Genomic DNA, 11519 nt, shown 5'->3' with positions numbered 1-11519 from the left:
CTCTGGGCTTTTGCTCCAGCAGGCTCTGGGTAACCTTTAATATGTCGAGACGAACTGTCAACGTTAGAAGAGGATGAAATTTTCTCAGTAATAAAACATCAACCGTTCTGATTAAATCCCCCTCCTAAAATTTGTTAAAATTCTAAAAGGATCAAAAAATAAATCATAGTCCAAATTAGAAATTACTCTTAGTATTTCGTGGATAGAAAGCCGATTGTGATCTGTTCGAGAGCGGAAAGCCAACTCAAATCGAGCCGAGCAGTCGAGTTATCGCGCAAATATATAAGATAAAGAAAATCGGAGGAGAATTCGCGGCGCTCGGCGACTAGACGAGCGGCGTGAATTTAATTTGGTGTTCCAAGACCTTTTGTATTTTGTTTTTGTTCTCGAAATATCCCATATTGTGATATCATTTCGCACTTTTATAAATCCGAAAAATTCAATCTTTGGATTTTGATTTTTGATTCGTGCCCTTCGACCGTAATACGTTAAAATTGAATAGCGTGACGAAAATTCATATCTTGAGCACAACTAAAATCGGAAGCACCAGAAAATTCGGCTAACGTTGGGGACTCTTGAATGCAAAATGAATAAGTTTGGTAAGTCCTTTTGTTTTACTACAAAATCATATATTTGAACATAGTGTATATGCATTGCTTTAGAGTTAATTCACTTAAATGCTAAACATTAGGCTACAAAAGAAAGTTGAAAGGTTCTGTTTTTTTGTCAAGGCACTTAACACTAGGATGATATTACAGTACAGACTACTAATTGGACGGACGTTCGATATAGTCTGTTGCATTACAAATATTCGAGAAAGAACACTTAATTCAGTTTAAGGCACAATTTACACTTTTGATTGCTTTTTACTTTGTACTGGTCTTCAAATCTATTGTGGAATGTCAGGGGGACAAGACGCCCAAAAACAAAACCGAAAACCGAAAACCAAAACCAAAAGCGGACACGGCCAGCCACTCGAACGTGTTTCCGCAGACGTGGTCATTTTTCCAAACGGAGCTGGAGATGGAAATGGAGGAGTTGCCCGAATCCTGAGACAGTTACTGCCCACCGCTGCTGCCCTGAAATGACTATGAAAAATGTGTGAAAAAGATTTTTTGTGCCCCCTGTCCAGCTACCTATGGCTATAAAGTTCTTAATGAAAAAAGCTGGAGAGATTTCTTTTTTGCCCTGGTAGGAGACCAAGTGGCTGATAAACTGGTTCCTGCGGCGCATAGAAAAAGTTCTCAGGGTACAGATAATAAAAATTCAAGCGCGTATGATAATCAAGGCGCAAAAAACAAAAAGCGGAAAAAACGCCACAGCGGCAGCGGCAGCGGCATCATCGGCATATATGCACACGGATATATAAATTTAATTCAGGCAAAAAATCGCAGCCAACGGACCATCGACGATTTAATATAAGAAAAACACGGTGGCAGGCGTTGGATTTTTTGTTGTGCCATCCGTTGGCAGGAAAAAAGGTGTGCGTGCGGCACAAACAACCCTCAGCTCAGCGCAGCTCTTGGACCTGGACGACCTCCCCGATGGGTGTAGGTACGACCGGGCCTAACTGGGTTCCGATGTTAACAGGTTTGCGATCGCCGCACACACGCACACACTCGCACACAGCTGTGCGACTTCACGGACATTAGGAGAGGATCTCCGAAGGAGAAAAAGACGATCTGCACGGCATTTCCGTAATCTGAGCGCAGTAGGCGCGGCTGTTTGCGCTTTTCTGCCGACGCTGTCGCTTCGGTTGCCGCTGCTGCTGCTGCTGCTTCTGCTTGAACCGCCTTTGATAGAAATGACAAATAACCAGATTCATTGTAATAGATTATGTCTACAACTTAATCGCCTTGCAGATAAATGATGACAATGTTCAAGGGAGCAACGGCGGAGAGCTGGGCTGGCAGCTCGTTTTGTTTTTGGGTGTCAATTTTGTGTCTGTGTTGCTTTGTAGTAAGATCTTTTGTGGAGGGATTTGATGTGAGTTTCGTTTGGACGGAAGTTTGTGTTAGTTATTTGGCGTGCGGCTGCTTAACTAAATCTGTACAGCAGTGTGAGCGTGAGCCCGATCAGCGAGACCACAAGTCCCAGAGCAGATTGCAGACCCGAGGCTCCGGCCAAGCGGCACTTGAACATGTCGTAGCGGGTCTCGGCATCATTCACGATATTCTGATACTCGGCCTCCACGAGCTGGCCGTCGTAGTAGGTGATCAGATCCTCGAAGGGATACTCAAAGCCCTGCAGGCACTCGCACTTGTAGCCTCCGGTTTCGTAGCCACGACCCATGATGGGAACGCACTGCAAGGAAATACAATTATGTTTGAAATTTAAAGATTGTAAAGAACCAGATTGTTTCTTGCAAAGCCCCACAATCGTTTACTCACGTAGGACGTCTGCTCGTCGCACTTGTGCGTATTCTTGAAAGCATTCGGTTCGTAGTACCAGTCCGGGCACTGGTTGATGTCCAGCTGCATCATGTCCATGGATACGGCCACCACTCCCCTGCGCAGAGCAAACAAATTAGTCAGTTTAATTGCTACCATTTGCATCACAATAACAGAAGTCACAAGTCAAAAGTTAGGTCTTGTCAACACTCCAAAATTAGACAATCAAACCGAGGCATTTGCATTTGAAAGGAACTGGGATACAAATCGAAATTGGGACTGTGCCCTAAAAGGGGTTTGAGCGGCCCGCGACGGCGGCACGCAGCGGACCGGCCCAACAAGTCGGGCAAACCAACCCCAACCTCAACCCCTGTGCCGCATTGTGCCCGCTACTCACTTGAATTCCAGCTTGACTTTGAGGCTGTCCCAGCCGAAGAAGGGCACCGCGTATGTCACCAGCCACTTCTTCACGTATCCGTCGCAGTCGAACTGCGGCTGAGTCCAGTAGCCGTGCTTGATGTTGGCCGCCCTGTACGAGTTGGGGTAGTGCTCGTACTTCTGCTGGTATTCACCTGTCTCGTTGTGCCGGATCTTGATCTTCATGTAGAAGGTCTCCAGGTCGTCGAAGTTGGTGTTCCAGCGCTGCTTGAGGAACTTGAAGTACTTCTTCTCCGTGTAGATCTCATGCGTCTTGTTCAGCCGCGCCAGGTCCTCCACCTTGAACTTCCGCGTGTTGAGCTCCGTCTTGTAGGCATAGGGTGCGAAGTAGGTGCGGTTGGTGAACTTGTTGCGCTCCCAGAGCATTGTGGCCGACCAAACCTTGCTGTCGCCCAGGACAATGGCCAGGGTCTCGCCGATCATTTGGTCCTCGGTCAGCGGCTTGTCGGCCACACGTTTGCCCGAGTACACTTCGTTGGGATCCGAAACCTGCAAAGGGAAGAATCGAGTTTTAGTTTCGAGCATATTTGTTGGGGAACATTTTCGGTGTTTTGGGCAGCTTTGGGAAGAGTTTCCCCCGCCGCTTTTCAATGCTAACAACTTGTGCAAATATGGACACAGAGCGAGCTGAAAGAAGACGCTCATCCCCACGATTTCCCTGGGTTCTCGATGCCGCTGCTGCGGCTGGCATTTAATGAAGACGACGCCTTGTGGCGAACCCGTTTTTCGTGTCCTCTGCGCTCAAACTAATGAATTTAGCATTTGGTAATGGTTTGACACTGAATATTTAATTCACGCCATGCGGCTGGCAACGCAGAATTGCAAATCCACAGCGAGAGCAGCATCGGCAGCATCAGCGGTAAAAACCGAGAAACTGGCATTGCAGGAAATTCGAGGAAGTTGAATTACGCGTGGAAAATTATAATTTACACTTGAGAAGTTTTCAAGAGCCGTCGTCGAAGGCTCTTAATAGGTGTCGGGTTATCAATTATTGCTCTTCATTTAGCGTGAAGGCGAGCAGCGGCGATGGGAACCGTTTGCTTACCTGCAGGAAGGCGCTAATAAAGTTGGCCAGTCGCACGGCCATCTTGGCTTCGTTCTCGAACTGCTCCTTGGCGCCGAAGCTGACGTCGCCGCGCAGAATTAGATCCTGCGGATGGAAGCTGTCAAGGGGAGAGCATAATTGATCAGCACAATATAGTAACCTTATTAGAAAACTAATATTTAGCTTACTTTTTGCAAGTGCGATAGTTTACTCCGTGTATGTACTTCAGCGCCTGATCAATATTTATACGCTCTGCATGAAGAGACCTTGAGCCGGTGGTGTAATTGCGATATTCCGGGTGGCGGTCCAAATACTTTTGGCGTATGTAGTAGGGGGCCTTCTCCCACTGAATGGGCAGCTTTTGGATCCCTAAAATGAGAATAAATTATAAACTTAACGTATAAAAAAACCTGAAATTGAACCTACAGCCGATTGCAAGGCAATCATATTCGTTGTAGTACTGCTCTGCCGAGGCCCGCTCAACAATCTCGCCGAGATAGGGTCGCCGCACCACGTTGGGCAGTCGGAAGCCTGGTTTACAACGGCATTGGTAGCCACCGCGCCTAAAGCCCCAACCATGAAGAGGTTCGCATTCGGTAGTTTCCTTTTTACAACGCGCGGTGTCTGCAAAGTGGTTCGGTCCCTTGTTGCCTTGACCTAGAGGACATTGGTTGATGTCTATACGCTCAAAGTCCATCTCAAGCACGGAAACAGCAGTGTATCTAAGAAATATTAAGTGGTTAAGTCCAGAAAATACGTAGGTTTCCATAAAAATACTTACTTGGGGTACTCAATATGTCGGAACTGGGTGTGTCGAGGGTAAATATCCGCAATGGGCACCACGGCCGCCACCAGCCACTTGTTGGATCTGCCACAATCGAAGTACGGCCTGGTGAACTTGATGGGGCCGGGATTTTCTTCAGAGCCAGGCGGTCCGTGGAACGTGTACGTTTCATTGGTATTGTTTGCATAGCGAATCTCCACCTGGTATGTGATCTTTGTATCGTGTCGTCCCTCCACGTTGTCCGGTAACCATGCGCGGTACCATTCGTTGATCTTGTACAGGTCGTGGGTGTAGTCCTTCGATATTGAGTCCGGATGATGGGCTCCCAAATCCTGAACGTCGAAAGTATTCCATGTGGAGATCTTCTGCAGGTGAATGGGATCGTTGAAGTCGTCCAACCGGAATGTTCGTGGCCCGAATCTCGGGAAAGTCTTGTTGAAGAAGCCACGGTACGAGGAAGAGTACGAGCTGTTAGGCGAGAAATAGACGGCCGAGGCGTTGATGTGTGGATTGGCGGACACGTCGGCCACTGTGGACAGGAAGTAGTACATCATTCCCGGATCGTAGGTGTCGTTGATAGCCGGTCGAATGAATCGCGATTGCAGGATGTAACTCCAGAAGAAGCTCCTACTGAGGGCCATATTCTGCAGATGCAGCAGGGCCGTGCGATTGGGGAACACTGGATTTACGTTGACCTCCTTGATGTCCGGCTTGTGGGAGACCGCATCGTGTGGCATGAACAGGTCCGACTGGTGCTGGATGGGGCAGTTGTCGGCGTTCACCTTGTCGAACTGCCGCTTGATCTCATCGAAGGCATCTCGAGCCTGCCACTCGTGCTGGGCGAAAACGCCCACAGCCAGTACCAGCATGAAAAGCAGGTAGCTGCGCCCCAAAATCGACGAGGGGAACATCTTGATCTCTGGACTTACAATTCCCCTTGAGCAAACTAATTAAGCAACACTTTAAGTGAATAACTAAACATAAAACGAGATTCTAGGGCGGGCCAACGCCAAGCTACGATTAGTAATAGAAAATTTGATGCTCAGCACTTGTTGGAACTACGCCCTCAAAACAACAGTGTTGCAAAGCGCCTAGTTTGGAGTGGCTTAGCTGGTTCCGCTATCGATTATCGAACCGGTGGCGCTATCGAACTGGCGGGTCACAAAGAAAGGGGGGAAGTTCCTCAAATTCAAAAGTTTATTAAACTGCATTTAAAATAGGCCCGAATTGACAGCAGCAGGCTGTTGGACCCTAGCCAAAAATGGAAATTTCGCAGAGGGGCTGGTGTGGAGTTGATGTAACTTGTGGGATCGTAATATTCGTTTTACTTAGTTTAATGTGTATTTTAGTGCTGTAACGGCTGGCGCCGGGTTCATTAATTTAATATTGCAAATCCAGCAGGATTTCCACTTTGACCAGAATTGATACTATCCAACCACTAGAAGGGAAATTGGTATGCACTAGGAGGTAGATAGGATTTGTTAATGGGGGTTATACAATTTAATATAAAAAATATAGGAAAATAATTATAGTATATGCAATGGTATTGTAAATATGGTAAAAATGTTTAACAAAAAATATTTTCTTGAGATAAGAAAGTAAATTTCTTTAACAACATATTTTTAAGTTAATATAATATCATACTTATATCACCCAATGGTAATTTAGCTAACGAGGAGTTCTTTTGTGGTAGTACAAATGTTTTTTTTATGTTCTATTAATAGTAAAGTATGAGCTCATAAACCACCATAATTTTTTATAAGTACAACCTAGTTTTTCCATTATAACATAAAAGGCATTATAACATAAAATCTAATAACAAGAAGACAGAAATAATTTAGAATCCAAATTCTGCATTTTATTTTGTGATGCACTTTGGATGAAGCTCCGCCCCTTTCCCCACTTTCTACGCCCATGCCCAGTGACCCTCTTAGACGACACACCACCCCTCCTGAATTATTGAGGCCTCCTGTGATAGGGATTGAATTAATCCAGATTCGGGTCAGCACCCAGAGCAGCTATTTTGGCAACTTTGCGGCTGTGGTCACAGCTTGTGGCTCTGGTCTCTGGAGCAAGGGCCATTTCCTGGCGCTATCGTTCAGCGTCAATCTGTTGTGGTCGCCCTGGTGCTCATCCTGCCCCTCCAATCGCCCTCCTCTCGTCCTGCTGCTTCCCCATTCCCTCTCCCCTTTCAATCCCCCACCCTCCTTGCTCTTCCTCTGTCGCCACCTGCGCTAAATGACACGAATTAGTGGAAGAGCTGTGTGACCCCTTCCTGGATCGGATCCTCCCCAGTGTCCTCGACTCTTGCAGTGCAGTGCAGTGTGCAGCACTTTCCATTACATTGCAGCGTCCACGTCCTGGCCATTTCGCCAGGGTTATTTATTACACCTGTCGTTTTTGTTTTTACCTTTGTTTTCCCCTCCGGCGACCAGTCGGTTGCCTTTTTTGCCAGTTGGATTACAGAGGGATCCTCCTGGCCGACAAAACTAAAATTCGGCACAAACATAATTTCCAGTTTGTCGACTGACATTTCCGTACGTGTCTGCGTGTGGGTGTATCTGTGCTCCGGTGCATCGGTGTTGGTGCTGCATCGGTGTGGCATAATGCAGATAAATCTACGCGCCTCTTGCACTGTTTTATTTTCCACGTGGGAATCACAAAAAAGCACTCGACAAAACATATTTCATTTATTCAATTTCATAAATATTTTGAGTATTTTAAAATTAGAAAAAAACAGCCCTGGTTTAATAGCAAAATAGTAATAAATAAAATTCTTACTGGAGTAAAAAAATTAAATAACAAGTCTGTGATATTTTTAGACCACTTTAATTATTTTAATCCCAAAAAATGTAAAAATTATTTATACTAATACGAATAAAAAAATTCCAATAAATTTTCTTGTAACAATAGTTAGGTATTAATTCAAGTCGGAAGCCCTATTTAATGTTTAATTTAATAATAATTTTTTTTAATAACTACACTTTTTTGTATTGTTTTTAGTGTGCTGGTATTTTGTTCTGGCCTCCTTTCGCAACTCTCCTGAGTTTTGTTTTAGCTGGCCCATTCGCTTTTTGTTTTCGTTAGCACCGGCTACTGTAATTGATTGTTGTGTAAATTTCGCCATCGTTGTTGTTGTTGTCGCTGCTGATGTTGATGTTGTTGCTGTCTGGTGTTTCAGTAGTTGTCCTAAATGGCCGTGGCAATTGCTTTGTGCCAACTGACGGAGAGAGTTTTCGGGGGCAAGAAGTCTATACTACTATTGGATGTTGCATGGAGAGGAGCCAGGAGATTTGGCAACGTTGCATGGCAGATAACGTTTTAATTCGGCCATGTGCCAGCGCATTAAAAGTTTACCAACTCGGGATTGAACAAGTCGGGGAAATTCGAAAGTTTGGCAAAGCTGATGCAAAATAACAAAGCCCATGGTCCTTTGAAATTGTATTTATCGCTTAGCCCAGATATTTAAGCTCCTATTTGTACATTTTAGCCAACTGTTTATTTCACAACAGCATATCTATTTCATTTCGTATATTTTGAAGTCAATAACCCTTTTCAAAAACAAACGTAATATAAAGGCAAGAAAATTTAAAAAAGATAAAAATAATATTCATCATCAAATGTGCGTTTCAAATGGTAAATATTTTTAAGTATCATATATTTTTGAGAGCAACAAACTCGAAGATAAACGATTTTTGAACTCGCAATATTCCATGTATAAAATTGTTTGGCTCGATCGCAAATCACATTCGCCTCTTGGATTGCATAAAATATTAATAGCCACACGCGGACTAATTTGCGATAATATTTATCAGGCCCAGGGCCAAAATGGTTTCCATTCTGTGGTTTCCATTCTGTGCACAAATTGCCTTCTAAATCGGGGCGAGGGTTCAAAAAACCAGCCGAACCAAAAGCGCAGCGAGATAAACACAGAAAGCCAAGACCAAAAAAGCAGAATAAAAACATCTAAGAATGCCAGACAACGGACAACGATTTAAACAAAATAAAACAGAAATGGCTGGGCGTAAATATAATAAAACAAAGCGAGCGTAGACAATGCCGGACAATGACAAGAGCACCGGACAAATGGACACGAGGAGCTGGGGAGCCGAGGACCTGAACTCGGACATATGCAAAGCATCTCGATCCACTCAGCCACTCCACTTCGGTCCCCAAAAATCCAAAAAAAAAACCAAAAAACCGATCCCGAAACGAGCGAAAATCAAGTGGAGAGTGTGTGTGGTGTGGAGTCCAAATGTGGATGCCTGTACGTCAGCAATCAGCAGCAAAGGCAGCAGAAAGCAGCAGAAAGCATCAGAAAGCAGCAACAAAGCGAGGCAAAATCAGCAGCAACACCGCATACAAAAGCGGCCTAACACACAGAGCGAAAATACTTTTTTTTGTCAAGGGTGAATGACCCAGAATCAAAATCCACAAAGTCGTCGACGTCGCCGTTGTCGTCGCTGCTGCTTCTGCCGCTGCTGCTGCCTGGCTGGCTGTTTTGCCCGCCCCTCGCCCCCTCGGGTTCAGCCCACCCCTCCTGCAGTCCTACTCCTCCTCTTCTTTCTTCTTCTTCTACTGCTGCGACTGCCACTGCGAATCCTCTTGCAGCCAAATCGACGGAGTCTTCGTGCGTTTGGCTCGTTTCAGCTTTCAGTTTTCACGTTTTTCAGTTTTCGTCATCCTCGAAAAGCACGCCGCACCTCTCGCTTTTCTGCATCATTTTGCTTTGCACCCCACACCCCCCTCGACGCCCCTGGCTGTTATGATTGCCGTTGCCAGACGATAACCCAAACCAAAGACCAAATACGAAATAACAAAAAAAGTAAAATCAACAACAAAAACAAAAAACGCACAAAACATATAGCTAAAAGCGATGAATTTGAACATTTTTGCAGCATTGCACACGCGACTCTCGCACGCTCGCTCAGCCAGACAGTCTGAGAGATACAAATGCGGCCCACTCGCAGATACAGATACATTTCAGTCGCAGTCGCAGTCACAGATACAGATACCAAGTGTATCGTACGGCGCTCTCTGGATTTCCTGAGGCCCCCAAGTGTTATCGGGCAACCCAAGAAGCGTTAATTGCCGCCGTGTTTGCCGTGGATACACGTTAAGTACTCATTGAACTCGGCTGCGGGAGGTAACTTATTCCCAGAGCCAGGGCATTATGATCATAAGAGGATGTTCTTCAACCAAAATGTGTCTTCTGGGTGCAAAACTTGACCCACTTAAGGCGGTTGTTAAAGAAGTAATCCTTTTTAAATTTAAATGGTTGTTTTTGGGTTCGTCAGTCAGTTCATTGCTAATTTAAATTGAGTATACTATTGCTTAGAATTGCAGAATCATGAAATAATACAGGCCAAGTAATGTTGCTCGTTTTAAATACAGTTTAGAAGATTTATATTTCCAAATGATACTCGTGGTTTTTAAGGATGTTATGTTTCAACACTTGTTAATTATATACATATTATTTAAATTGCATCTTATATTAATTATAAAAATAATTTGAATTATATACCGAATTAAAATGATGCATTTGTTAAACTTCGTTGTAAACTTTGCTTTAAAAAATCATTTCCTTCAATATATCAAAGACATCGGTCATTATTCTTTTTCCAAGTGTGCGAGAACCCGAACAAAGCGGCAATTAAAGTTGACCCAAGACGATGTCGACAAGAACCGAAAGCCCGCTTGTTCGGCTCGTCCTGTCACCTAATTTCCGTTTTAGAAAACATGTCCTCAGCCCCGGAGGGAGCCCTTGCCCTGCTCCCCCTTTTCCCCCTGCCCTTTCCATTTCCCCACCCTTCTTCCATTCCCATTCCAATCCTGTCTGGCTGTCCTGGCTACAACTAGTTCTGTCACTCGGAGGACAACGACGACAGCAGCAGCAGCAGCAGAAGCGGCAGAAGCAGAAGCAGCGGCAAATAATTTTGTAATTCAATTGTTGTCCTTCTGCGCATATGGCGTGTGTGCCGACCGAGTCCTGCGGCAGGTTCCTTTGGCTAGCTGCGAGGCAAGTGGCCTAGCCAGACGGCTGTTGGCTCTTGGCTCTTTGGCTCGTTGGCTGGCTGGTTGGTTCTTTGACTTGTCCTGCTCCCGTTTCGAGGACCTACGACAATAGCAGTGCAAAAGTTGCCGAGAACGAAGGAGCACAACCGGAAAAGGAATGGCCGACAAGCAGCGGCGACCTCGGTCGGTTCCTTCAGTTCCTCTGCAACTTTCAGCAAATTGCACTCGCTTCTGTCCTCGCCTCCTTCCCCTCGACTCCTCGTTCTCTAGCCGACTCTATCCTGTTCTATCCAGTCTGCTTCCTGTGCCTCGGCCGTCGGCAAACTGTTTTCACGTTACCTGCTGCAAGTCCAAAGTGGCTACGTTTTACTAGCGCTTACATGGCGACAAAAAATGTGCTTTGAATGTCATAAAAGCCTTAATGTAAATATATTTCAATGTTTCATTTAATTTGTTTTTTTTTAAGCATAAATGTTCTATAAATATTAAATAGAATATAGTATATTGTTATTTTATCTTACTTATTTTAAATTTAATTCTAACTTACTGCTAAAGTTCAAATAAATCATAAAATAATACTGTTTTTTAATTTATGCCTGAGAAAAAATCTATAAAATGCAGTACATGTATTAATTAATATAAATATCTATATTTTAAATTATATTTTCTATATATGTTTTATTTTCTTTAGTAATAATTCACTACATTTAACAATTAAAATGGTTTCAGAGTGGTATAGAAACGCTCACCTATTTTCCTTTGTGCAACTGCTATTTATAGCATGCCAAACTTTTGCATTGTGCGGAAAGTTGGGATGTTCGTCCGATTTGGAAAATGTTTGGCTGCG

General features: G+C 44.4%; 2 protein-coding genes across 5 annotated transcripts in view; one reads left to right on the top strand and one right to left on the bottom strand.

Annotated features, from left to right (window-relative positions):
• The first annotated feature begins 93 nt into the window (after window positions 1-93).
• LOC108093309 (heterogeneous nuclear ribonucleoprotein R) overlaps window positions 94-11519 on the top strand; it is a 60631-nt gene continuing 49205 nt past the window's right edge. For 2 of the 4 annotated variants that reach the window (XM_043208949.1, XM_043208944.1), the window contains exon 1: window positions 94-599. In XM_043208949.1, coding sequence (XP_043064884.1) covers window positions 587-599 — 13 coding nt within the window. In that variant the 5' untranslated portion in view covers window positions 94-586. The remainder of the gene's footprint in view (window positions 600-11519) is intronic. The other 2 variants (XM_017193292.2, XM_043208947.1) reach the window with 2 other exon arrangements.
• Window positions 608-5740, bottom strand: LOC108093306. Its single transcript, XM_017193281.2, has 7 exons — window positions 4655-5740; window positions 4300-4595; window positions 4062-4242; window positions 3874-3991; window positions 2788-3317; window positions 2391-2508; window positions 608-2304 (listed from the first exon to the last, which is right to left on the bottom strand). Exons 1-7 carry the CDS (start codon window positions 5566-5568, stop codon window positions 2038-2040), a joined length of 2424 nt encoding a protein of 807 aa, XP_017048770.1. The 5' UTR covers window positions 5569-5740; the 3' UTR covers window positions 608-2037.

Source organism: Drosophila ficusphila, unplaced genomic scaffold, assembly GCF_018152265.1.
Source record: "Drosophila ficusphila isolate 14025-0441.05 unplaced genomic scaffold, ASM1815226v1 contig_791, whole genome shotgun sequence".
Lineage (NCBI taxonomy): Eukaryota > Metazoa > Arthropoda > Insecta > Diptera > Drosophilidae > Drosophila > Drosophila ficusphila.
Note: the sequence above shows the minus strand (reverse complement) of the source record. Positions and strands in the feature narration are given on the sequence as shown.

Excerpts from the sequence above, each read along its gene's own strand:
- LOC108093306 (XM_017193281.2), bottom strand. The coding sequence starts at position 5,568 with ATGTTCCCCTCGTCGATTTTGGGGCGCAGCTACCTGCTTTTCATGCTG. Across the intron at positions 4,596-4,654 it reads CGACATATTGAGTACCCCAA|ATACACTGCTGTTTCCGTGC; the intron begins GTAAGTATTTTT and ends AATATTTCTTAG. Across the intron at positions 3,992-4,061 it reads AACTATCGCACTTGCAAAAA|CTTCCATCCGCAGGATCTAA; the intron begins GTAAGCTAAATA and ends TCCCCTTGACAG.